Below are 27,392 nucleotides of genomic sequence, written 5' to 3'. Positions count from 1 at the left end.
GAGCGCGATCTAGGACGCGCTCCGCCGGGCCAGCGCAGACGCACTACTCCGGGTCATTGCGACCCGGAAGTAGTAAGAGCCACAGCAAAATGACAGGTTGGGCAACCGAACAGTTCGGCTGCAGTTCGGCTAACACAGCCGAACTGTTCGCCCAACTCTATGAAGAGCCAAAGAACACAGCTTGTTTTATACCTGCTTTACTCTATTAACATTCAAAACCAGAAATAATTAAGGAATGTTTTTCAAGATATAAAAATGGCAAAGCCTTTTATGCAACTATGTGCTGAGTGCATCAAATCACTGAAACAGTAATCGTTTCTTACTATCTTGACAATGTTGAACTGTTAAAAGTAACATCTGGCTGCTCGTGTGTGCACTTTACTAATACATAGCAGATCATCTATTCATATAGCATATAACAGGCAGTGTCAGGGTTTGAGCACATGAGAGTGAGATTCAGTTTTGCCTGCCACAAAACAGAACCAGTGTGTTAGTGGAGGCAGGCCACAGCAAACACAGGCAACTTGTGTATATATCGTGCCTCTCACTGATGTGCTGCAGACTGCTCTCCATCTTCCCAACACCTCTGTCTCCACAGCTGGAAATGTGGCCTGCTCATCCCTGATAAAGTGTTCATACTTTTGTGGTGCTGTAGTACATGTGATGTACAAAAATGGAGTCTATGTTTCTAGAGTTTTAGATAAAAGACAAAACAGTCTTTTTTATGGAGTTTAAAAGGCATGGAAGCAGAGCAGGCCAGATAGACATCTTGAGTTCTTGGCCATTTTTAAACTGTGTGGCTCTGTAAAGATCTTTTCTTTACCATGACATGCATGTTTAATGGAGTAGCAATGCACATACGTGCTCTAACAAACCTAGACTAGATATCTTTAGAGTAAAGATTGACAAATCTGCATCATATCAGAGCATAGTAAAGCTTGCCGAAAAGTTACAGCATGTGTTACTTCAGTGGCACTGTGACAGGGACGCACCAACTACAGCAGCAAAAAAGTTATCTTCAATACATCCAAGATAGCCTTAGACTAGAGCCTTTCTCCCACCCCTGAAAAAAAACATTACCACTGACACCTCATGTAATAACAATGGGCTGTTTTCATGTAATATTATTTTTCATGTGCTGAAAAAAAGAAAGGGGGTTGCTGTTTCCGAGATACAGTGTGTATGGCTGCAAAAAAAATACATTTTGCAGTTGTGGAAGATACAAAAGTTTTCTCACCAACAAATGTCTAGGAAGCAACACACAAAAAGGCATGTTTATAACTACTCACTAGCAAGTGGAAACAGGACCTTAAAGCCCAACTTCACTTGTGGAGAGGAGAAAGAGATTGAGTAGTAGACTACACAGGAGGTAAGTATAACCTGTGTATGGTTATTTTTACTTTTTATTGTCAGTTCAGGTTCTTTTTAAGTTACCTCCTCTGTAGTTATTTTCACATGCAGGTAATTAAGAGCCTGTCTTTAACTTTAGAATTATGTAGTTATTTTAAAGACTGAAGAGTTAACTTTAGAGATCTTTCCTTAACTTAAAGACAGAAGAGTTAACTTTAGGTTTGCCTGAGGTAAAAGGTTTCCTGAATACTACATGCCTTATCATCATGGTAATAACTCTAAAACATTATTAAAGACAGGAGATAAGCTTAGTGAAATAAGATAAGCTTATCTCCTGTCTTTAATAACATTTCTTTAGTTATCACCATGGTGATGAGGCATGTCATATTCAGAAAACATTTTACCTCAGGCAAACCTAAAGTTAACTCTTCTGTCTTTTTTTTTTTAACAGTAAAAATGTATTTATTTTTCAAATAAACAGGGAAAGAATACAGAACAGCGCATATACAGTTGTAGCTGTACAAATGAGAACTGCAGTACATATCCACGTCAATAGCTGTATAGTTACATTAAATAGGACGATGAGTGCAGCTAATGTCAGTTTAAGATAATATAGCATCTCATAGGTGTAAACAATCGTAATAGCATTTCCGTTCTGCACAAGAGAAGAGTGTAAAGAAGAAAGAGGGGTAGTGCCACCCCAGAAGAAAAAGAAGTCAACGCCCGTCTCCAGCCCCGCCCTACGCCCGTACCAGCGTGCCTCTCAATCAATAATTGGTATAAATTTTACACTTGTTGGATCCAGTATCCTATTTTCCCAGACTCCCCATACCTTATTAAATTGCTTAGGACTCTTCCTATTTAGGTAGGTTGTTCTATATAGGGGAAGGGCGTTGTTTATTGCTTTAGCCCAAGTACCAAGTGTCGGGGTAGAGACTTTTTTTCCGATATTTTAGAATCTCCTTCCTAGCATAGAATCATAATGTCCTCACCAACAATTGTTTATGAGATGAAATAATGTCCTTGCCAATTCTCCCTAGCAATAGCAGCCCTGCATCAAGCCGGAAAGAAGTTTGTGCCAAATCATTAATAATAATTGAGAGTATATTCTCCCAGAAAGGGATAATTTTAGGACATTGCCAGAAGATGTGGATAAAACTACCAAAGTCCACCAAGCACCTCCAGCATCTATCTGAATTGACATTACTCATTCTGTGTAGCCTCACCGGCGTAAAATAAGTTCTGTGCAAGAATTTCATTTGGATAAGTTGGTCACTGGCAGATATAACCGTGGTGGGGAAATCTTCTAATATTTCATCCCATTCCTCTTTGGTTAAGGTAGAGATATCCTGTACCCATTTTTGAAAGTTTTATCCAATCTGGCATTATTGCGAGTGAGCAATTCAGTGTAGATAGCTAAAAGCGTTTTGGGAAGATTTTGGGTTAAAAGTAGTTGTTCCAGGCTCTCAGTTTGCATGTCAGGAGGCTGGGATCCAAATTGTGATCTATGTGCGTGCTGTAACTGGAGGTATCTAAATAAGAGCTTGTTAGGGAGATCAAATTGAGCTTTAAGTTAATTGAAGGTATAAAGCGATTTAACCTTTTGAATATGAGATAGGTTTTTCATTCCATAACGCGCCCAAATGACTAGGTCGGGTATAGTAGAGAAATGCTTTAACTGTGGGTTTCCCCATAATGGTGTGTATGAAGATATAGTATTAGGTTTAGTTATAGGGGTTCTAGCGGTTGACCAGGCCTTCCAGGTTGTTGTCATAGCCACGGTAGTTTGAGGGTTAGCTTAAGGTCCTCTATAGGGTAGGTTTGTTAATTGTTCATACGAACCCAACAGTGCTGCCTCGACATTCACCGCTGGGTTTGTTTCCTCTCTTGAGAACCACCACCTAACCGTAACAAGTTCTGATGCCCAGTAGTACTTTTGAAAATGTGGGAGCGCTAAACCACCTCTAGATTTGGGAAGTTGTAGTAAGTCTAATGCAATTCTCGACTGTTTACTTGCCCATATAAAGGATTACAATTAGTTTGTCGATTTGTTTAGAGTGACGTCGGGAGCCAAACTGGACATTGCCGGAATACATAATTAAATTTAGGTAGAAAAATCATCTTAAGCAGGTTGATTCTGCCTATCAAGTTTAGTGGAAGCCTGTTCCAGACAGTACATTTGCTTTCGAGTTGTTGGATGAGTGGGTGTATATTAAGTGGTCTAAAACTCATGACATCTCTGGTTATTTGGATACCCAAGTATTTAAATTGGTTAACCACTATTAGGGGGAGTTGGAATTTGGTGGTAGAAAGGACAAGTCATCTAAAGGAAATAATATCGATTTGCTCCAGTTGATTTTAACACCAGACATCGTACCAAACTCTTCAAATATACTCAGGGCTGCATCTAATGACATATAAGGGTCTGTTGAAAGTTTGGGGTTGCAGGAGCAGGTTATCAGAAGTATTTAAGGCAGACCACCCCTTAAGGTTAGGTAAGTATGGTGAAGGTTGTGCTCCTTTACCTTCAGGCAGGGAGCACACTTGACTGTTTTCGTACGCGTTTTCTGCACAGAGAACCCATGTTAATCAATGTGCTAGTACACACTTGCTGTGTTGTTCGCGCGCAGAAAAAAAACTGACATTCTGCATCCTGATTCTGCAGATTTTGGCAGTTTTCTGTATCAATTACATCAGCTGCTGTGAAAAAACGCGCGCGTTTTCCTGCATGGAAACACACTTAGTGTGCAGAAAAAGTATGCAGAAAAACGCGCGCGGAAAACTGAAAGTCAAGTGTGTTCCCTGCCTCATGGCTTAGGGTCCCTTTAAGCTGTCATATGTTAAATGGTTTTATTATTGATTTTAAAGAAATTGATTCTTAATTGCTTCTTCCAGTTTCTCAGAGATCGGTACATTGGCAACTTGGTGCAGATGATGATGTCTGGGTCTGGGTTATGGGTGAACATCCATCAGACAAGCCTTATGATGTCATCTGTGATGAGATCATTGCAGAACAAGCACGCAAACAAGCTGAAAAAGAAGCAGAGGTGCGGAGGTAGGCTTTCCACAATCTTTTCACCTATAGCCACAGAGGCACAGCAGTCTGATAAGAATATTATGTGAATGTGTTAAAGCTGTGTTGGCTGCCATTCAGTTTTATAAAAAGACAGGCATACTAAGTATCTAATGCAATTCAAATGCTATTTGTATTTACTTTACTTTTGTGCAAACAAGTGCAACCGTGTTCACAAGATATTTACAAATGCACAATAATCATCATGTGCAAATGATGCAATTAGACATAAATTATGGTACGTACACACTTGCGATAACGATCGTTTACAAGGAACGATAGTTACCAGACTAACAATATTGGAACGATTGGAATGCAACGATGGGATGCAGCAATCATTATACACATTTTAACGATCATTCTTGCAGAAAAGAACGATCAGAGGGAAATGCTGCGTAGATATTTTTATAAAATAAAAAAAAACAATAAAACATTGGGTTACAATAGATAATATATGATAGTTAACTTGAAAACAAAGTTTGTTTGAAATTTATAATGTAACAATCTTTACGGGCCGCGCTACACAGGAAGTACGGAAGCTGGGCACAATCCAACGCAGGCGCCTTGTAACGATCGTGCTCGGCAGAGAACTATACACACTATAGTTTTGTGCTGATATCGTTCGTTCGTCGTTGTACTTAATGATCGTTTGGTAAAGTTCTTTACCCGATTGTCGGCAGACCGATCGTTAAGCTGCTGTTTCAAAGGACCATAGTCGTAAGTGTGTACGTACCATTAGAGTGAAGATACAATTTGCATGTTAGCTAACAATTAGGGATGATCAATAAGATGCAAATAATTCTGACTTCATGCAGGATTATGCAAATTCTGAATGCAAATATATTCAGCTTGAAAATGGACCAATGAATTTAAACCTTGGTCAGATTTGATTGGTCAATTTTTAACTTGCATAAATTTGAATACAATATCTACATAATCCTGCATGAACTTGTAATTATTTGCATCTCATTGATCATCCCTACTAACAATGAGGCCTCTTTTCCACGGACAGTTGATAGGCAGTGAGATGCCTCTCAAACTCTCACCAAAAAAAAAAAATCTTCTATGAACTCACCATCCTCCTAACGGAATACCTTGGGGTGTCTTCTTTCTAAAATGGGGTAATTTGTGGGGTTCCTATACTGTCCTGGCATTTTAGGGGCCCTAAACCGTGAGGAGTAGTCTTGAAACCAAATGTCGCAAAATGACCTGTGAAATCCTAAAGGTACTCATTGGACTTTGGGCCCCTTAGCGCACTTAGGGTGCAAAAAACTGCTTGCTACTGCCTGGCAACTTCTCACTGTTGCCTGGTAACTGCTTGCTGAGTACACAGTTCAACTGTCCGTGGGAAAGAGGCCTAAGAAACTATAATTCTGTGAGTACTTTATGCAATAATGAGAACCACCTAACTTATATCCATAAAACTCTATTATTACAGGTTTTAAAGCAAACCTGAAGTGAGCAAACTGTAAGCTTCATACACATTCTTGATTGAAGCCGGATGATGCTTGATTGAAGTCACAGCAATGGCCAAGCCCATTGTTCCCTGCTTTTCCCGCCATCTGAAAGTCACTCTATCATGCACTATGTTATTGTCCTTTCTCTCCTTCCCATAGGAACATAACACATTGTTGGCTATAGCCAATGGACACCTTCTGTATGCACTCATGATCAGAGCCTGTCACCACAGGGATTGGAATGTGTGTATGTAAATGTATTAATATTTTCATTATACTAGACAAAGATAAATTACTTGTGCAAATTGCAGGCATCTATATATATAATAGACTAAGTGCCTCAACCTTCAAACAAGAAGAAGAAGTACTTTGCATGAGAAAATTTATGCGTGATCAAACACCAAGTTTAAGGCCTCTTTTCCACGGACGGTTGAGCTGTGTGCTCAGCAAGCAGTTACCAGGCAGCAGTGAGCAGATACCAGGCAGCAACAAGCAGTTACCAGGCAGCAACAAGCAGTTACCAGGCAGCAACAAGCAGTTACCAGGCAGCAACAAGCCGTTATCAGGCAGCAACAAGCAGTTACCAGGCAGCAACAAGCAGTTACCAGGCAGCAGCAAGCAGTTATCAGTCAGCAGTAAGCAGATACCAGGCAGCAACAAGCAGTTACCAGGCAGCAGCAAGCAGTTACCAGGCAGCAGCAAGCAGTTACCAGGCAGCAGTGAGCAGATACCAGGCAGCAACGAGCAGATACCAGGCAGCAACATCTATATATATAATAGACTAAGTGCCTCAACCTTCAAACAAGAAGAAGAAGTACTTTGCATGAGAAAATTTATGCGTGATCAAACACCAAGTTTAAGGCCTCTTTTCCACGGACGGTTGAGCTGTGTGCTCAGCAAGCAGTTACCAGGCAGCAGTGAGCAGATACCAGGCAGCAACAAGCAGTTACCAGGCAGCAGCAAGCAGTTACCAGGCAGCAGCAAGCAGTTACCAGGCAGCAGCGAGCAGTTACCAGGCAGCAGTGAGCAGATACCAGGCAGCAACAAGCAGTTACCAGGCAGCAACAAGCAGTTACCAGGCAGCAGCAAGCAGTTACCAGGCAGCAGCAAGCAGTTACCAGGCAGCAGCAAGCAGTTACCAGGCAGCAGCAAGCAGTTACCAGGCAGCAGCAAGCAGTTACCAGGCAGCAGCAAGCAGTTACCAGGCAGCAGCAAGCAGTTACCAGGCAGCAGCGAGCAGTTACCAGGCAGCAGCGAGCAGTTACCAGGCAGCAGCGAGCAGTTACCAGGCAGCAGCGAGCAGTTACCAGGCAGCAGTGAGCAGTTGTGAGAGTTTGAGAGCCATTTCACTGCCTATTCACAGTCCATGGAAAAGAGGCCTTACCCTAGCAAGTCTGACATTGCAAATCTGGCCTAATTGGATATTCATGAGGCAATGCTCATGCAAATGCATGCACAAACCAATACCACAAAGCAGTCACCCTGCTACATGCTACATTAGCACTATCCGGCTTAGTGCACACCAGAGCGGTTCGGCAGCGTTTTGCGATCCACTTGCGGCTGCAGATACGCTTGGGTAATGTATTTCAATGGGCTGGTGCACACCAGAGCGGGAGGCGTTTTGCTGAAACGCATACTCCCGAGGTGAGGCATTTTTTTGGGATTTCGGATGCGTTTCTGCCTCAATGTTAAGTATAGGAAAAACGCAAACCGCTCTGAAAAACGGCAGTTCAGAGCGGTTTTGCAGGCGTTTTTGTTACAGAAGCTGTTCAGTAACAGCTTTACTGTAACAATATATGAAATCTACTACACCAAAAACGCTTTACAAAACCGCAAAATGCTAGGTGAAATGCTACAGAAAAATAAGAAAAAGCGTTTCAAAATCTGCTAGCATTTTGCGGATCTGCTAGCAGTTTTTGGTGTGCTCCAGGCCTCCAGGAGCGCCACGGGAGGATTCCCAATGCCCCCTTTTTATACAACTGGGGGGAACGCAGGGTCCCAGGCTCTCTCACTGCCTGGAAACCACAGCGGCACCCCGAAAGTTTGGCCAGCGCCGGGGAGAGCCGTCTGCACCCACCTCCCAGTATTAAAAACAGGCACTTACCTTAACGTCCATTGCGTTCTGCTACATGCGCATTAATTTGGGGGCACCACATGAGAAAGGAGAGAAGCATGGGTCACCCCGAGCTTTAGAGCTCAGGGCTGGCTCACATACAGCACTCCAGAGGGGGGGGGGGGGGGACAGGCGCACTCACTCCAGGGTTCACACCACCGGAGCCAGCCATCCACCACCTGCCTCCAAAGGATCATACAAACTGCACAAAATGCTTTCCATGAGAAAATTAATGTGCATGTAGCAGAACCCAATGGATGTTAAGGTAAGTGGCTGTTTTTAATATTAGGAGGTGGGTGCGGACGGCTCTCCCCAGCGCTGGCCACGCTTGGGGGGGGGGGGCGGCTGCTCCACCCAGCCTCCCACTCCGGGGTGCCGCTGTGGTTCCCAGGCAGCGAGAGAGCACTTTGCAGTATTGGTTTTTTGACCCTGCATAGTTTGGCATGCAAAAGCAAATGCATATTTGCATGAGCATTGCCTCATGAATAGCCAATTAGGCCGGATTTGCAAAGCCAGACAAGGTTAAACTTGGTGTTTGAGCACGCATACATTTTCTCATGGAAAGCCTACTTCTTCTTGCTTCAAGGTTGAGGCACGTACTCTATTAGATAGATAGATGCGGCGTATGCTACGACGCGGGTTGGCTAGTGTCACTATATTAAAATAGTTACAATGAGTTAAATAAGGCAATAGTTCCTTATCTTAACTTGCGATCTTGTTTACTGATTGAAGTCTGCACTGGAGAGTTGTAGTCATATCTGACTCATTTAAAAACTGAGACTGTGACTGCTATCCCTTATTATTTCCTGTCCAAAGGTTGAATAGCACAAAAGCTTTGTTAGGGCTGGAAATGGAACACCTGACAATCCGGCTTAGGAATACAAAGCAGTGCTAATGGCATACAGTAGAGTGTTTCAATTTTTACAAAGTTTCTATATTCTTGTCACTTAGCTCAAATCTTGGGTTTAATTCATCTAAAAAAATTGGAATGCAAAATTGTAGACAAATTGAGTAATATTAGGTTTGCTCATTTTCATCACTTTTATCGGCCACAGCAGACTCTTTCAGGCCTCTTTTCCACGTGCAGTTGATAGGCAGTGAAATGCCTCTCAAACTCTTACAACCAGGGATGGGCTTTCGAATAGCATACTACTTGAATTTGGAATTCAAATGAAGTCTAATGACTTCAGGTGTGACCACAGGCAACCGGGGGGGGGGGGGGGGGGGGGGGATGTGTGTCGGTTTAACTTGCCCATGAAGTCTTCGGGTGTCTGCTTTCCATTACATGTCGTAGGCATAATGAAAGCCGCATTCCACCACTCACTTCCACACTTCCTTCTTCCGGCTTGAAAGAGGAAGCGCAGTAGTGAGTCGTGCAGCGCGGATTTCATTACACCTATTACGCGTAATGGAACGCAGACGTCCCGAAGACTTCTGGGTAAGTTAACCCCCTGTTGCCTGTGGTCACACCTGAAGTCATTAGACTTCATTTGAATTCGGAATTCGAGTCCGTCTGGACTTAAAAGCCCATGCCTGCTCACAACTGCTAGCTGCTGCCTGGTAACTGCTCACTGCTGCCTGGTAACTGCTCACTGCTGCCTGGCAACTGCTGGCTGACCACACAGTTCAACTGCCCGTGGAAAAGAGGCCTTACAGTTGTAGCAAGTGTTGTTGCTGAGTCTAATATATGAATGATTTGGATATAATACAACTTTTGAACTCTTACCGAGATAGAGATGTCAAGGAAAGTGTGCTAAAAGTGGCTAAGAGACCCCTTTGGTACTTGTCAGAAACAAATGTTGGATTAGATTTCCTGAATGAGCATATTATTCGGGCTGAGAAGGAAAAGACGTTTAACCACTTTATTCACCACTAAAATCTATTGGGATGCGTTCTGCGGAAATATGGAACATGTATCATTTTTTCCTTGAATACTTGTAGGCTGGGTTCACAGTGGTCAGTTGCATAACACATACATTATAATGAGTGTGAATTGCAATGGAGACTGGACATGGTACAACGCCTTCATGCAGTGTTAGAATAATATGATCAGTTACAATGCAGTACTGTGAACAGGCCCAAAGAATTGTATGGGCAGTAACTTGATATGCAGAATTATACTGCAACGCAACTAAGCACTGTGAACTAGCACTTAAACCCTTAACAAGCATGCAGATCAGATGCGTCTGACAAAATATGACAGGATTAGCTGCATGCTTGTTTCGGGTTCAAATTCAAATGCTACTGACCATAAGGCTAGGTTCACAATGGTGGGTTGCATAACGCTACATTATAATGTGTGTGAACTGCATCTGCATGCATGGAGCTAGAATAACGCGATGAGTTACAACGCAGAGATGTGAACAGCCCCATACACTTATATGGGTAGTGAGTTACTGTGAACAGGCCCATAGAATTATATGAGCTTGTGAGTTAACATGCAGAATTTTTCTGCAACGCAGCTGAGCACTGTGAACCTAGCCTACAGATCAGGACTGCCAAGCAACTATTAGGCTATATTCACACTACAAATCTCTAAACGCAAAAGCAAACGCTGAAGCGTTTTCTGGCGTTTTTCTCAATAGTATTTTGAGCGTTTTTTTACTGTATGGGATAGCGTTTTTCAGCGTTTTCCAGCGTTTTACAGGAGATGGCCACTAGCCAGGAGTTGGCTGCTAGCCAGGAAACAGAGGTTTTTTTATGGGTAATCTGCTCTGTCTTGTGTCTAATCTGCTATATTTACTGAGTAAAAGCACTGGAAAAAACGCTGATTATTGTGAACAGCCCAGCACTTTTGGGCGATTTTGAAGTGCTCTAATCGCTGAAAAACACAAAACACTTAAAGGAATACTGTAGGGGGGTCGGGGGAAAATGAGTTGAACTTACCCGGGGCTTCTAATGGTCCCACGCAGACATCCTGTGCCCGCGCAGCCACTCACCGATGCTCCGGCCCCGCCTCCGGGTTACTTCTGGAATTTCAGACTTTAAAGTCTGAAAACCACTGTGCCTGCGTTGCCGTGTCCTAGCTCCCGCTGATGTCACCAGGAGCGTACTGCACAGGCCCAGTATGGTCTGCGCCCTAGCAGTACGCTCCTGGTGACATCAGCAGGAGCGAGGACACGGCAACGCAGGCACAGCGGTTTTCAGACTTTAAAGTCTGAAATTCCAGAAGTGACCCGGAGGCGGGGCCGGAGCATCGGTGAGTGGCTGCGTGGGTACAGGATATCTGCGTGGGACCATTAGAAGCCACGAGTCAGTTCAACTCATTCTCCCCCGACCCCCCCTACAGTATCCCTTTAGAACAGCCACATATACTTAACATTGACCAAGCGCTTTTCAAAACGCTAGTGATTTCCAGCGATGCTGAAATCAACTGAAAAGCGCTCTAGTGTGAATGGGGCCTTATTGTTTAAAAGGAAATAAACATGGCAGCCTCCATAAGCCTCTCACCTCAGGTTCCTTTTAAAGTGATGAATGATGCTGCAGTGAGAGGCATTGCCCTGATAAAGAAGTTCAACAAGATAGTTGGAGATGAACAACAGAATTCATCATATTTTGCATTTACCACATGACATATTCACCATATTTCATAATACATCATTACATATATCTGTCACCATGTCACAAGCAGATAAAGCTGACACATTTTCTCTGCCATGCCAGGCCAAATTGCATAGGTAAAAAAGTCTTATCACAATTTTACTGCCTGTCCAATTACCCCCTGCCAGGTTAAGTAACTATCAATCGCAGATTAGCAATGACAGAAATCATTAACGCAGACTCATACCAATTGGATTGTCTCCAAAATGCTAGGGGTCTTAACACCTCTACAAGAGCTACCGGCTTCAAAAGTCTTATCTGAGTTATAGACACTCATCTACTTTCACCAGGAACAGCTGACCTTACTGTAACCCAAGAATTAATAATTTCCATATTTTCTTCATATTTCATGGGTTAGGAGGCTCCTAGGTTACCCACCTTCACAGAGGTTGTTTGGCTCAGTCTGACGCTCGTTCTGGGAATTCTCCAGACAAACCAGACTTTCAGAACGTGGGGTAATACAGGTTTAACGTAACACTGTAATAATACTCATGTAATAGCACTCATTTCTCATATCTACGGACTCATGGTGCCCTGATGAATGCAGGTGTGCAGTCTGTTTGGTGATATGACCTACAGGCACTTAGAGACTAGCAAAGCAGGAATTCTGCCAAAATGTCTTTCCCTGGAGAAAGGGCTGCCTCATCTCCAGTTGCAGTAATAAGGCTGGACTTTTGTGTGTCATAGCCATTCTCAGCTGGAGAAGTAAGTAAAACCCAGGGACACACTTGGTCCTTCGTTTATCTGTTGTTGGATTCCATCAATGCAACTTGAAACTGGACCAATCCAAGTAATCAGCTTTTGCATTTGATTGGTTGAGGCTTTTTTTTTACACTGGTAGGTAATTCCTGCATTGCGTCACCCTATTCTGCCTCAAGGGGCCACAAAAGCAATGAATGTCTGTTGAGACTTCCACACTTATTGAGGTCTGTCACGATATGCCAGAAGTATCCAAGGTGATGCAAAGGAACAGCGTGTTACCGCAAGCACTGCGCTTAACGCACAGTGCTTGGGGTAATGGAAGTCTATGTGGGATGCACATAGTGTAATCGATGCGCAAACAGATTGGAAATCCCAGTGACATACTGCCTGACCATCAGGAAGCATGTCACTGAACTGGGCGGGCGATATGCATATGACATATTCAAAAAGGGTGTGTGCATCAAACATCAAGTGAACCCTTATATACCTGGTTTTGCAGATAAGGCCTAAATAGCTTATTCATGAGACACTGCTCAAGCAAACCTGCATTCGCTTTTGCATGCCAGGATATGCAGGGTTTTGCCAACTAACTCACCGCAAAATTTTTGCCCTGCGGGGGATTAGTTTACGCAGCAATTAGCACTTATCCAGGATCGCCACGTGGAGGCCTCCCAGGATCCCAGGAAAAGGGGGGCCACCAGGGCACTCCAAGTACTCTCACTGCTCAGAGACCCTGCAGCCGCCCCCCTGGGGGGGAGGTTAAGAAGTGCGGGGCGGCCCCCCCAAACGCTGCCACCGCCAGGGAGGGCCGCCCGCACCCACCTCCCAAAGGATAGGATCTACCTTATTTCGTATTGCATCCAAGTGCATTATTACGCCAGGCCAAAAGTGCGCAACTTGGGAGCACTACGACAGGGAGGGAGTGAAGCATAGGTCACCCCATGCCCGGTAAAGCTCAGGGGTGACTCTACAGCTCCACACCCCAATGGGGAAACAGGCTGCAGACAGCCCATGTAAAGAGAGTCGTCCACAACCTGCCTCCAGAGCAAAGGAACTGAAAACATATTGCAAAAAGGGTGTGTGCATCAAACACCAAGTGAACCCTTATATACCTGATTTTGCAGATAAGGCCTAATTAGCTTATTCATGAGACACTGCTCAAGCAAATCTGCATTCGCTTTCACATGCCAGGATATGCAGGGTTTTGCCAACTAACTCACCGCAAAATTTTGCCCTGCGGGGGATTAGTTTGCGCAGCAATTAGCACTTATCCGCCACGTGGAGGCCCCCCAGGATCCCGATCCTGGGGGGGCCTCCACGTGGCGATCCTGGATAAGTGGTAATTGCTGCACAAACTGATCCTGGGGGGGCCTCCACGTGGCGATCCTGGATAAGTGCTAATTGCTGCACAAACTGATCCTGGGGGGGCCTCCACGTGGCGATCCTGGATAAGTGCTAATTGCTGCACAAACTAATCCTCCGCAGGGCAAAAATTTTGCGGTGAGTTAGTTGGCAAAACCCTGCATATCCTGGCATGCGAAAGCGAATGCAGATTTGCTTGAGCAGTGTCTCATGAATAAGCTAATTAGGCCTTATCTGCAAAACCAGGTATATAAGGGTCCACTTGGTGCTTGATGCACACACCCTTTTTGCAATATAGATATGCATATGACCCTGTCGACACACACTGGCGCAGGGTCATATGGTTGTCATTTTTTGCATCGCATCCCCACTGCAGTACAAAAAATATGTGTAAAACTAGCCTTAACTCCAAGCTACTTAAGTTTACATTAAATTTGTATCACCTCAAACTAATTAACATCTTATTGAATACTCTTACACATGTAAACAAATCAGGGGGTGTGGTCTGACTTGGCACGTACCAGATGAAAACATCAATGAATGAGCCAGAAAACAAGACCCTTATGATAATGTCAGTATGGCCTGTGGTGGATAGATATGGCAACGTCAGCAAGTTTACTGAATAAGAAATAACCTCACAGTACAGTGAATGCTGTAATATGCAATGTATGGCTTTCAGGTTCACTAGAACAGTGGTGATCAGAAGGCTGCATAGAGAGGGTTTAAGCTTTTGTCCTTGACGTCACTAAGTGCCAGAAAGTGCATGTTTCAATATGATGTGCAGCATTTTTATTTCTCACAAAACTTAGTTTGCTTTTGCTGCACTGTGCCAACTACTGACTGCCCCGCAGATAAGAACATTTTATTTATGTATTTAGTGCTACTCATCTCCCCAGAACTATTCCTTGGTGTTTCTATGATCCTCAGCGTACTTAGTGTACCTCAGCCTCAACCTGTTATTAGTGCTTTTTGGGAATCTTACAACCACAGTACTACCCTGTTTTGCATAATATTAATGCCTGGTTGTGGTAATTTCAGTGTCCAGTTTCAGCATATTTGTCTGTTGTGTTATGAGGATAGCTTAACTAGGAAAGTAGGCCTGAGGGCTGGAGAAGATGCTACCTATAAGGTTGCACAGAAACTTGCAAAACTTGCCTTACAAACATTTCAGAGATTTGTAAAATACTGTTCTAAGACATGCAGAGCGCAACTATTAATCCTAAAATATGTGATGTCTTTGGCACAAAATGGAACATGGTCAGTGCGGAAAAAAATCCTTGCTCCGACCGACACACCTGCAAAGAGCTGGACTGTCATTTCACAGAGGCTGCCAGTTAGGCGTCACTGCTCTAGCGTGTATAACGTCACATGTCTCTGCAGCGGGTGTCACTTACCACTAAAAGTGATTGCAGTTAGGTAAGAACTATCAGCATAATACAGTCAATGTCTAGATATGAGCTTTCAAACTTGTAAAATTCAATTTTTTTTTTCAAATTACGTTTTATTTTAAAATGATATGCTTAGGCAGTGGCTGTGATTAGGCTTTTTCCAATATGTATACAGAGATCTCAGAATTCAATATACAGTCCACATAAACTATATGAATATATATTTAGTCAATCCATACCCTACATTTACATCTGAAAATCGCTATAGTATCTCAAAACAAGAATACATGAGTGAATCATTCATGTCCTACTTATGAATAGGTATGGTTAATGAGATGCAAATACTTCAGAGTTCATGCAGATTTATGCACATTTATTCAGCTTAAAAAGGGACCACTTGAATGAAGTCAAGGTGGGATTTGATTAGTCTAATTTCGAACAGCATACATTTGCCATACCATTTGCACAATACAGTACTTATTGTTATAACTCCTACACGATCTGCACCATCAAAAAGGTCCGTCTTTATTGTCAATCCATTAAAACATGGTTAAAAACAAATAGCGGGTAAGTACAGGGTGACGCACAGGCGTTTCGGACTGCTTGGTCCTTTATCAAACCATCGCAGACCCACTCTAAATTCACACATGCTAAAACCATACATATAGGCAATAGGTGGACCACATAGGGAACTAAGGCATTATCATAAATACATATGCATGAAGTACTTTCCTCCAATCAGAAGACATCTAGAGCTTAGTGGCGATTTAAAGTTAAAAAATATAAATTAATAGTATAGACTCACATAAAGGTACGCCCCAATAAGCGTAAGAAGCACTCACATCTCCCCCCCCCCCCCCCCCGCGTATAAAACACAGGGTAATAAGAGAATAGGCTCACCGTGTTTCAAGTATATATCAGCCAATCAGCAAAGAGGCTTACGGGTAGGCACCAATCACCATGCATGGGGTAAGTTGTCCGCATCCAGCCAATGTGACCACGCCGACCAATCACCAACCTGGCCGGAACAACTCGCTCCAATCAATTAGGTGCTGACAGCGTCCGCTCACAGACTTGTTTGGTGGGCGGGTCGTAATCCGTAACTTGCATTGACGTAAACGGGGCTGTCCCAGTGGGAGGCACATCACCCAGCCACCGGCCAATCACAATAGCGCCGACAACGTCCACTCCAAAAACCCTCAGGCAACAAATAGCCAATGAGGGAAGCGCCGACAGCGTCCGCCTACGCATGCCCAGCGAAGGGAGCGCCAGATGATCTCGCATGCATGGTCAGAGGCGGAAACAAACTATCCACCTCCACCAATCCCACATACGCCGACTACGTCCATCTATGTGACCACGCCTCCCCACAGTTACTAGGCACCCTACCAACAAAAAACATATACGCGTCTAGGCATGCCGCGTGAACACACAGCATGTCAGAGGCCAGAAGGCTATGGATACAGGCAAAAATACCCCATCACTGGACCGGTAGAAAAAGTTAAAAAAACGAATAAACATACAAAAACAATATACTATACCAACATCGCCACCAGGTCTCTAGGATGTCTCCTATCGGGGAAAGAAAAGATAGAAAATTATTAAAACATGATCATCAAATCACAGTGGTCAAATCATAGTCCCTATTAAGACCTTTAGGTGTCAAAGTGTCAAGCTTCTTTATCCAATAGTCCTCTCTAATGGACAACAATTTATGGCGGTCCCCCCTTCTACGTGTATGTGGAACCCTCTCAATCACCTGGACCCTAAGCTGGGATAAGCGATGGCCCTTAGTACAAAAATGTTCTGAAACCGACAACTCACGATTTTGATTCCTAATATGGGATTTGTGTGAAGACAACCGACCCCTCAATGCCTGGGTGGTCTAGCCTACATAACCCAATCCACAAGGGCATTTAAGTAAATAAATTACAAATCTAGTGTCACACGTAAACAAGCCTTTAATTTTGAACCTGGTCCCTCTGCTCGGATGGGTGAACGTGTCACCCTTTACAATATAACTGCATAGGTGAAATCCCATACAAGGGTATATCCCATTTCTTTTCACCTCATCAGTCACTGGTAGACCAAGGTCATTTTTTACTAATTTGTCCCTCAGAGAGTACTTATTGTTATAAACATTTGCATAATTTTGCATCTCATTGTCCATCCCTACTCATGAGCTGGAGGGGGCCGTTCTGAAGAAGCCAATCCCCTTACTGGACATTTCTAATAGGAGAAAAGGTGCTGATTGACTGGAAAATTTTGAATGAAAATGATAGTGAGGCTCAGAGACCTGCTCTGATTGGCCTGTAAGCTGTGGTCAGTTAGTACGCTTTTTGCTTTGTTTCCATGACTGTTTCCCAAGTTCACTTCTCCCCTTTGTCTCACAGAAGCGCTCAAGAGGAAGAACTATCCAAGTTAACAGAGGTGTTGGCTGTGAAATCAGAGGCTGAAACAAGAGACAGGTGGAAGCATAATGTGGAAAACAAGAATGTAGCAGAAGTTAAAGCAGCAGAAGAGATGAAAATAAATGTGGAGAATGAGGTACAGTACTCACTAGACACATATCATTTGGGCTGTAATGAAACACAACATGACAAAAAGTGAAATCTATTACAGAACAAAATAAATACACCAAATGGAGAAACCTGCATCATCAATAAGGCTTATCAGTATGTCTGATGCTTGGTTGGATATACATCCTGGTAGCTAGCACACATACAACACCTGCTGCCAAAATTGCTATTATACTCCTCTCCCTAGAATAAACTATGCATATCAATCCAGTGTATAGAGTGATAGTGATGAGTGACGTTTCTGTTACTTCTGTTACTTTTACTTGTTTGAAGAGTACATCAGTGAAACATCTCATTCGATGGCTTGTTGCATTGAAGTCTGTGAAATGTAAAAATGAATAGGTTGCTTTGGATTACCGCACTTTGTGCATTGCTTTTTGACTTTGACTGGCATAAAAGGGAAAGGATTCTGTAGTGCAGAGTTCCCCAACCCTGTCCTCAGGGGCCACCAACAGTACATGTTTTGCAGAAAACCACAACCATGCACAGGTGAAATAATTAGTGTCTCAGCAGAACTAATTAACTACCTCTGTGGATTTCCACAAAACATGCATTGTTGGTGGTCCTTGAGGACAGGGTTGGGGAACACTGCGAATCATTGAAGATCGGACTGGTGGTAAGGAAGCAGGGGCGTAGGAATAGGCCCTGCAGCCCCTGCGCCCGCGGGGGGGCCCGGCCCCCCCCCTGGGGCCCGCTCGGGGCCGTTTTGTGGGTGCTGGAGGGGTAGCAGCATGAGGGGAAAGCCTTGCCCACAGTCGGCGGGGAGAGGGGTAGTTCCCCCCTCTCCCTCACCTCGGGGCTCTCCCCTCCAGCTCGTAAGTGTGTGGGGCTGTGGTGGGCAGCGGCGGGCAGATACATACCTGCTTCCGTGCGTTCCATCGGAGACTTCTCCCTCTAGCGGCTGACGTCACTTCTGGAAGTGACGTCAGCCGCTAGAGGGAGAACTCTCCGATGGAACGCACGGAAGCAGGTATGTATCTGCCCGCCGCTGCCCGCTGCCCACCACAGCCCCACACACTTACGAGCTGGAGGGGAGCGCAGAGGGGAGAGCCCCGAGGTGAGGGAGAGGGGGGAACTACCCCTCTCCCCGCCGACTGTGGGCAAGGCTTTCCCCTCATGCTGCCACCCCTCCAGCACCCACAAAACGGCCGCTAGCGGGCCCCAGGGGGGGGGGGGGAGGGGGGGCCGCTCTGAAAATCTGCAGGGGGGGCCCGGTGGGGCCTAGTTACGCCCCTGTAAGGAAGTATACTATACAGTCATACCATGTCAGCACTCCGTGTTGTCACCAACCGAGCTCTCCAAGAGCCATGCCGACTCCCCAAAGTTGCATAAAAATTTGACAGCATACACGGCTTTGTGCCTGACAAGCGGTTACGCTCCTATTCTATTTTGCATTCAGCTTGGAATTGGGGGAATCCAAATTTGCAGCAACTAGTGCCCGTTTTTTTTTTTTATCATACTTGTTTTTATTTTGCAAATAAGAAGAAAAAGAAAAAAAAGGAACTGGTTTCTCAAGATTAACAATCAAGATATTAGTACAACGGATATGGGGATATAAAGGAGGGACAATTGGGGCCATAGATCGAGTCCTAGAGGCAAGTATGGAGGAGTCCCAATCAGTGTCCATCCTTGAAAATTTTGAGGAAACATCAAAGTGTATCGAGGTGGAAAGAATCTTGACTCGAAGACAAAGAGTTCCAATTGGAGGTGTGGCGAGTGTCTGAAGTCCATGAGAGGTGGATAACGGGAAATTTTCAAGCCACATTTTGAAAAGTGGGGGGAGCATAGGGAAGGGGGGAGGAAGGGATAGTAAGCTTCGAGATATAGAAGTGAGAAAAAGGAGTCACACCACTGCCCTGCTGGCCTGTATTATGTATGGGAGATATGAGCTACTTGGGAAGGGCCTAGCAAAATCTAGCAACGGTGGATGTCCAATGGTGGGGATATATCTTATTAGGTCGGCACAGAAATGAGGTGGTGGAGGGTAGAGGAGGTGGGTATATGTTCAGGGGGGGTGAAAAATGGGAGAAGAGTATGGCCATGAGTCCCAGATTTTGTGGAAGTTCAATTCTGTGTCTCTTAGTGAAGCCGTGAGCTGTTCCATATTTTTTGTCCAGTTGATTTTATGGATAACTTCTGATAATAGTGGGGGGGCTATGTTCTTCCACTTGGAGGCTATAGCTAGTCTAGTGGCAGTTAAGATATGGGTTATTAGCCGATTAGTATATTTATTGGTGTTATTTTGTGGTGATTTGCCCAGGATCATGTACAAGGGGTCCATGGGGACTTTAGTATTCCTGGACGACTTAATAAGATTTTGGATTTCCGACCAGAGGGGGGAAATCAGAGGACAAGACCAAAAGATATGTTCAATAGTGCCTTTGTTACCACAGCCTCTCCAACAGAGGTCCGATGAACCTGAGTAAATTCTTGCTAGTTTGTCGGGTGTGAGATACCAGTGGAAAAGTATTTTATATATGTTTTCTCGAATTTGGATGCATTGTGAGGAATGTTTTGCATTATCCCAAATATCATACCAGTCTTCTATTGAAATAGAGGTTGATAAAAGGCTATCCCATTTAGCCATATACGGATGATTGGGAGTTATTGAGCCCGATTTTGTATGTAGGATAGAGTAGATCTGGGAAATTAGACCCTTCTGTTGAGCCGACCTATTACATAGTCTCTCAAAAGGGGACATTGTAGGAGTTGTTTGGAGGTTTTTCAGTAGAGATTGGAGAAAGTGGGATATCTGATTGTATTGCATGAGGAGTTGAGGTGTAAATGTGATTTTATCTTCTAGGTGAGATTTGTGAAAAACTTTACCTGTAAGTGGGTTAAGCCAGTCCTTAAGGTTGAAGTAGCCCAGGCTAAACCATTCAGTCATAAAAGGCTTAGAAAGACTCGATGGAAAGTGTGGATTGCCTAGGATTGGGCAAAGAGGTGAGGGTGATGACCTCAACTTGGCTGAGTGGACAGTAGATCTCCAGATGTGGAGTGTAAATTTGATAGTAGGGAGAAGGTCTTGATGGGAGACTTTGGGTTGGGGATGGGTCCATATAAGGGATGCTAAGGATATAGGGAGAATGCTATTTGCCTCGATGAGGCCCCATTTAGTAAAGACTTTAAAGTTGGACCATTCGGGTATTTGGCGGAGATGCGAGGCCTGGTAGTAATATCTAAGGTGAGGGACACCCAGACCGCCTTGATCTCTGGGGGCATGGAGGGTCGACTTAAGAACTCTAGGATGTTTGTGGTTCCAGATAAATTTGAAGAAGGCAGATTGTAAGCTTGTTAGTTGGGAGTTGGGAACTATAACTGGGAGGGTCTCAAATAGATAAAGGAGGCAAGGGAGAATGTTCATTTTAAGAGCATAGATGCGGCCCAACCAGGAAATCTTATAGGCGGTCCACTTGTGGAGATCTTGTAATATTTTTTTGTATGAGAGAGGAGAAGTTACGTTTATAGAGTGTATTGTATGTGGGAGTGAGGTAGATACCCAGATATTTTAGGGAATGAGTTTGCCACCTATAGGGAAAAAAAGATTGGAGTGACGAGAGTAGATTGGGAGGGATTTTTATTGGGAGGGCTTCCGTCTTATCTTGGTTGAGTTTAAAGCCTGAGATAAACTCAAAAGAATTCAATACGCTGTGCAAGGCTGGTAACGTAGTAAGGGGGTGTGTGAGAGTTAATAGTATATCGTCGGCAAACAGGGAGATCTTGTACTCCTGTTTGCCAAGGGGGATCCCCTTGATGTTGGGATTTTGTCTAATGGCTGCGGCTAGGGGCTCAATACTTAAGGCAAATAATAGGGGAGAGAGTGGGCAGCCTTGTCTAGTGCCATTTCGGATATGGAAGGGAGATGGAGAGGCAAAAGGTAGTTTGAGTGAGGCTGAGGGGGATGAATAGATAAACTTAATCATGGAGAGGAAGGGACCTGTAAGGCCTTGATGAGATAGGACGTGGAATAAATAAGGCAAATATAATCTGTCAAAGGCCTTCTCTGCGTCCAAACTAAGGAGCAGAGAAGGGTGCTTTGATTTATTCATTAGTGAAATGAGGTCTATGGCACGACGGGTGTTGTCTCCTGCTTGCCTCCCCATGATAAAGCCAACTTGGTCATTGTCGATAATTCTGGTGAGAATGAGGTTGAGGCGGTTAGCCAGAGTTTTCGTCAGTATCTTTAGGTCAGAGTTGAGGAGGGAGATAGGATGGTAACTTTGAGGTAGATGGGGATCCTTCCCTTCTTTTAGGATGACAGTAAGGAGAGAGGAAAGCATAGAGGAGGGGGGGAAGTCATCTTTCATGATCTTATTAGCTAAGGTTACAAGGTGTGGGATTAGGATATCAGAGAAATTTTTGTAGTAAGAGTAAGGGAGACCATCTGGGCCCGGGGATTTAGAGGAGGGAAGAGTTTTGAGTACCTCGGATATCTCTTCTGTAGTAAATGGAGAATTAAGTAAAAGGCGTTCCTGGTCTGTGAGTTTTGGAAGGTTGAGATCTGTGAGGAAAGAAAGGACTTTTGTGTTATAGTTTGGAGAAGAGGAGGGGTCTGGTAGGTTGTAGAGTTGTTCATAGAAAGATGTGAATATTTGGGCTATTTTTAGAGGGTCATGATGTAAGGTAGTTTGTGTATCTTTCAGTGAGTGGACCGCCTGGTAAGAACCCCTGGGATTGAGCTTGCGGGCAAGGATAGTGTGTGGTTTATTTCCTCTTTCTCTAAATGGGATGACTGGAGGGCTCTGATGTCTAGCTTGATTCGCTGAATGTTTGAGAAATTGTCTTGGATAGGGCAACTTTTGTAAGCAGAGTAAGCTTTAACAAGCGAGGTATTTAGATGTGTCAGTTTTTCAGTAGAAAAGCGTTTTCGTTTGGAGCTCTCTGCGATAAAGAACCCTCTTTATCGCAGGCCGAAAGAGGAAACTGTGTCTAAGTTAGTGGCGAAGAATGAGTGCAGCTCGTCAGAGCATTTGTTGATAAGTGCTTTATCCCTGAAAAGTGACTCATTTAGCCTCCAGTGGATGGGTTTGTGTGGGGAGGATAGCCAGTCTAAATCAACTGTGACCGCTTGATGGTCAGACCAAGCTGTAGGAATAATGGATGAGGTGACTAGAATGGGTAGGACTGGTGTATTGGCAAAAAAGTAATCTAACCTTGAGTGGGAGGCATGGGGAGGAGAATAGAAGGTATACTCTGTGCTTGTGGGATTAGCTATGCGCCAGAGATCAAACAATTTGTGTTTTCTTAGGAGTATCCTAAATTTGCGTGAGTTTCTATCGTGTGTCGCTTGGGAAAGGGTAGAGGACAGTTTGCTTCTGTCTCTTATAGAGGAGTAAGCCAAGTTGAAGTCACCACCCAAAAGGAGAGAACCTTTCAATACTTTGCTCAGTTTTGTGAGGAAAGTGGATAGAAAGTCAATCTGGCGTGTGTTAGGGACATAAGTGTTAGCTATAGTGACTGGCTTTCCTGCTAGGGTACCCACCAAAATTAGGAAGTGGCCCTGTGGATCCGCAATAGTTTTATCAACCTGTAAAGGTAGGTCTTTTTTGTACAGAATTGCCACTCCAGCACGTTTTTTCGGACCGGAGGCCAGGTGAACATGAGGGTAGAATTTATTAGTAAGGCGTGCAGAGCTACTAGCTGTTAGGTGGGTTTCCTGCAGGAAGACCAAGTCACTGTCTAATCTTTTGAGTTTTAGTAGGGACATCCTTTTTTGAGGGATATTTAGGCCCTTAGTGTTAAGTGTATTAAGGTTAACCATTATTCATGGTGTAGGTGTATAGGAGGCCAGGAAGGCTGTGGTGTGAGCGGTAGGTGAGTAAGAGTAGAGAGCGGAAAATGGGGAACCAGGTGAGGTAAGTTGTAATTGACAGCAATTGGTAAACATTGTTGAAGGTATAGCCACTGCAAAAATTGTGGCAACAGTATTGGGCAACTATAAAAAGTTGCCAAGAAAAGAGTCGCCAAAAATAGCATGGTCCCTGAAAAGAACGGTGGGACAAAGTGGCGACTCTCCGGAGGTACATGCGGGTGAGCCAAGAGGGTCGCCCAGATCTCCCCCAACGATCTCCCTTAAATATAAACAAACCATAAGGACTAATATTAAGTTTAAAGCTAACTAGAACACAGATGGCTATACGTCTTTTAACCTGAAAAGGAAGATAACATAATAAAATAAACAATTATAGGTAAAGATATATTTGCGTGGAGCCTAGGGCGGGAACAAGCTGAGACTCTAGGGAGGTGGAAGTGTGAGAATCTGCTATGAAGGCAGTTAGTTCAGGTAGATGAGGCTTCCATGTCCTCAGATGTTTCCGGAAAGGTAAGGCTTCTCAAGGGGCCTCTGAAGCGGTCAGCCACATGCCGTATCTTTCTTGGGGGTGAGCTCGAGGAAAGGGTTAAGCTCTGCTGAGTGTTGTGTGACGGAGGAAGACGAAGGCCCATTTGCTTGAGAAACATTGGTGCATCGTCCAGGTCCGATATTGTAAAGCGTGCTCCATTTCTGTTGACAGATAGGCGAAAGGGGAAACCCCATTGGTACTGGATTTTTGCATCTCTTAGGAGTTGAGTAATCGGCTTGAAGGCCCTTCTCTTGGCCAGAGTAATGAGTGAAAGATCATTGTAGATTGAGAGTTCATCTCCTTTAAAGGAAACTGTGGAGGTATTTCGAATGGCTTTTAAGAGGGCCTCTTTTGCCTCATAGTAGTGGAGTCGCACTATAACATCTTTAGGGCGCTGGGCTGTAGGTCTGCGTTCACCTAATGAGCGGTGGGCCCTGTCCATTCGCCACATTTCATCAGTAAGGTCAGGTACTAGTGATTTATAGAGGTCTAGCAGGTGTGTGGGGAGTTTGTCGGCTGTGACAGTCATGGACATACCTTTGATGCGTATATTTTGACGCCGCTCACGATTTTCAAAGTCTTCCTGCGCAGACCTGATTGCCTTAAGGTCAGTTTGAATAAGGTGTTGTTCGTCCTCCATGTCTTGTTGCTTTAGAGAGATAGATTCCATCCTATCTTCCAGGGCATTGGAGCGCTCGCTCAGGGAGGTAATGTCGTTTCTGAGTTCTTTTACTGCGGATAGGATCACCTGTTGCAGTGAGTCATGAAGGGCTCTGTAGTGTTTGTCCACAGCTATGTCGAGTGTGGCAGTGGTCAGCGGTTCGTGATCCGTGAGTGTGGAGCCCAGATCTGGCAGAGATGGGGCCTGCTGCGTGAGCTGAGAGAGGGTGGTGTCTGTGGCTGCGGCGCAGTCGGCGCCATCTTGTGACGGCGGCGGGCGGACGAATCGGTCCATGGAGCCGGCCTGTGACACTACTCTCTGGTTGCTTTTTGTGGCCATCTGTGCTCGGACGCTTCCTGAGCAAGTGTCCGATGTAGCCGCGCGGTGAAGGCGGAGTAGGAGCTGATTGCGGCGGGAAAGAGGAGCGGGGCAGATCGGAGCCGAAAGTCTAAGCGGCCATCTTGTCACCGCCGCGCATGCGCCTCAACTAGTGCCCGTTTTTAAACAGGCTAAGGTCACTAGTCCTATATAATAATATACAAGTGTCCCTGCGTCCTGTCCCTGTGTCAGACACCCCCCCTCCCCCTCGTATGTGCCGGGGCAGGCGTGTGTGCGAAGTTTAGAAAAAAAATCAATTTGCAGCTTGTTGCAGAGAAACCATTCAGCTTCTGCTAAGTTGCAGGTAGTTAGTATTTTATGGGTACAATCCTAATGCAAAAATGAAAGGAGTTATGCAAAACAATGGTTTTGATAAAATGACTGTACTGATGGTAACTGGAACTGCCATCTCAAGAAAAATTGTGCATGTTTTTCCAGCCGAATGCTACAATATTAAGTTATTAATGAAAATAAATAAATAAATAAAATCAGTTTTATTGAATAAACTAGTGACTTTAGCCCATTTAAAAACGTGCTAGGTCTGTCACTAATCCGCTGTGCACATGCCGTGCACCCGCACGTCGCGCACCTGTCACACGCGCACACGCCCGCCCCTTCTGGCCCCGTCCTCCTCCAGCTCTCGGCAGTGTCTCTGCGTCTGTCCCTGCACATGTGCAGTGCAAAAAAGCACTGACACAGGGACGGACTCAGGGACACTTGGAGATTATATATAGAGATTATAAAGTAAAATGGCCATTTAAAGCAATCAGTTTGTTTCTTCAGATTATTTTGTTATTTGTTATGAAATTGATTGCATAAAACCATCACATTAATAGCCTGGTTGTGGCCAGTATTAGAACATTTCAAATAATATTTAACATCATAATCTGTCGTAAGATGCATTAAGACTGCCATTCCTGAACTATTAAAGGAAAAGTTCCCTAAACCTTGCGCACAATTACTAATTGCCAGTCTTGTCTTAAGCCCCATCTACACGGAGCTACATCGGAGCGATCCGGCGGCTCGATTAGCCGCCGGATCGCCTCTTCCGCATCCCCGCGCGTGCCTGCCGTGGCATTCGATCCGCCCTCATCCCCGCCCGGCGCCGCTTATCTTCCGCTCGATTCCCTGCCATTGTCCCCTTGTGGGGAACGAGCAGGGAATCGGCATCAGCAGCTCGATTGATAAGGCACATCGGAGCCTCATCTACGTGTGTAGATGAGGCTTTAAAGAGTTAAAGTCTTACTTCAGGTACATTATTAATGATATGATGTTATATAAATTCAATCCTATAACATAGTGCACATGATAGTACACTGCACAAACATTTAATATTTGCTACACATAAAGTTTAAAGTTATGGCTGCAAGCTGTGGCTGTTTGGGTGTGCGTTTGCAGCTGCGTAGCGCCTGTTTTGAACGCTGCCATAGACTTAATGTTACTATGGCTTTAGCAGCACAGCAGGATTTTCAATGTAAGTTGGGTGCCATCAATAGCCAGACCCCAAATTACGTGTCCCTGCGAGTTGCTACAGCTCGGAGGGGGAATCGTATTTAATGCTCTCCCTGCACCTAACCGACCGGGCAATGGAATACCGTATTTTCCGGACTATAAGACGCACTTTTTCTTCCCCAAAAGTGGGGAAAAAATATGGGTGCGTCTTATAGTCAGAATATGCCTCCCCTTACCAATCCGGCGCTTGTATCCTAAGTACTGTAGTTAATGCTAATGACATCCGCGCTGGGGAGACAGCAGCAGCAACGTGATGCAAAGTGTTTCTAAGGTTCAAAGCAGCAGCCGCTTAATGAATGGAGATACTCGTTGTGGCTGGGATCCTGTTGTGTGCGGCGGGGAGGCAGCTGATTCAGTGCGATCCTATGTGTTTTCAAAGCAGCATAACAGCAGCCGCTGTAATGGCAGAGAATGCTGTGCCTGGTTCCTGGCTGGGCAAAAGCGCGATCCAGCAGAGAGTCCTCAGAGGCTTCCGTACTTCTTGAATTGATCTGAAAATTGCATCATGTAAACCAGGCCTAAAGGTGGCCACACACTATACAATTAAAAGATCCAATTTTTTGCCAATTCGATAATTACAATCGGTAGTCCTGAAAAATCGAGAGCTTTTCTTTTTTTCGATTGATAAATCCAATCGGATTTCCCGTTTTTATTTTTTTTGTTTGTTTTTCAAATTTTTGGGGAATGGACATGTTGGAAATTTCAGACCAACTTTATCAAGAATTGTGTGGTGTGTGAAGGATTGTCAATTACTTGATGTACTGTTCCAATCGATTTTTTCTGAGCTTTTAATTATTTTATTCATGATTGGGGAAAAATTGAACATGTGTGTGGTACATTGGTCAGATTTTTGAATTGTTACAATCAGTCAGAAAC

At 44.4% G+C, this 27,392-nt stretch overlaps 1 protein-coding gene across 1 annotated transcript in view; it reads left to right on the top strand.

Annotated features, from left to right (window-relative positions):
* SH2D4A (SH2 domain containing 4A) overlaps positions 1 to 27,392 on the top strand; it is a 169,701-nt gene that overhangs the window by 88,020 nt on the left and 54,289 nt on the right. Inside the window, exons 3-4 of the mRNA XM_068271152.1 lie at positions 4,246 to 4,405; positions 17,439 to 17,592. Coding sequence (XP_068127253.1) covers positions 4,246 to 4,405; positions 17,439 to 17,592 — 314 coding nt within the window. The remainder of the gene's footprint in view (positions 1 to 4,245; positions 4,406 to 17,438; positions 17,593 to 27,392) is intronic.

This window comes from Hyperolius riggenbachi, chromosome 1 (genome assembly GCF_040937935.1).
Source record: "Hyperolius riggenbachi isolate aHypRig1 chromosome 1, aHypRig1.pri, whole genome shotgun sequence".
Lineage (NCBI taxonomy): Eukaryota > Metazoa > Chordata > Amphibia > Anura > Hyperoliidae > Hyperolius > Hyperolius riggenbachi.
Note: the sequence above shows the minus strand (reverse complement) of the source record. Positions and strands in the feature narration are given on the sequence as shown.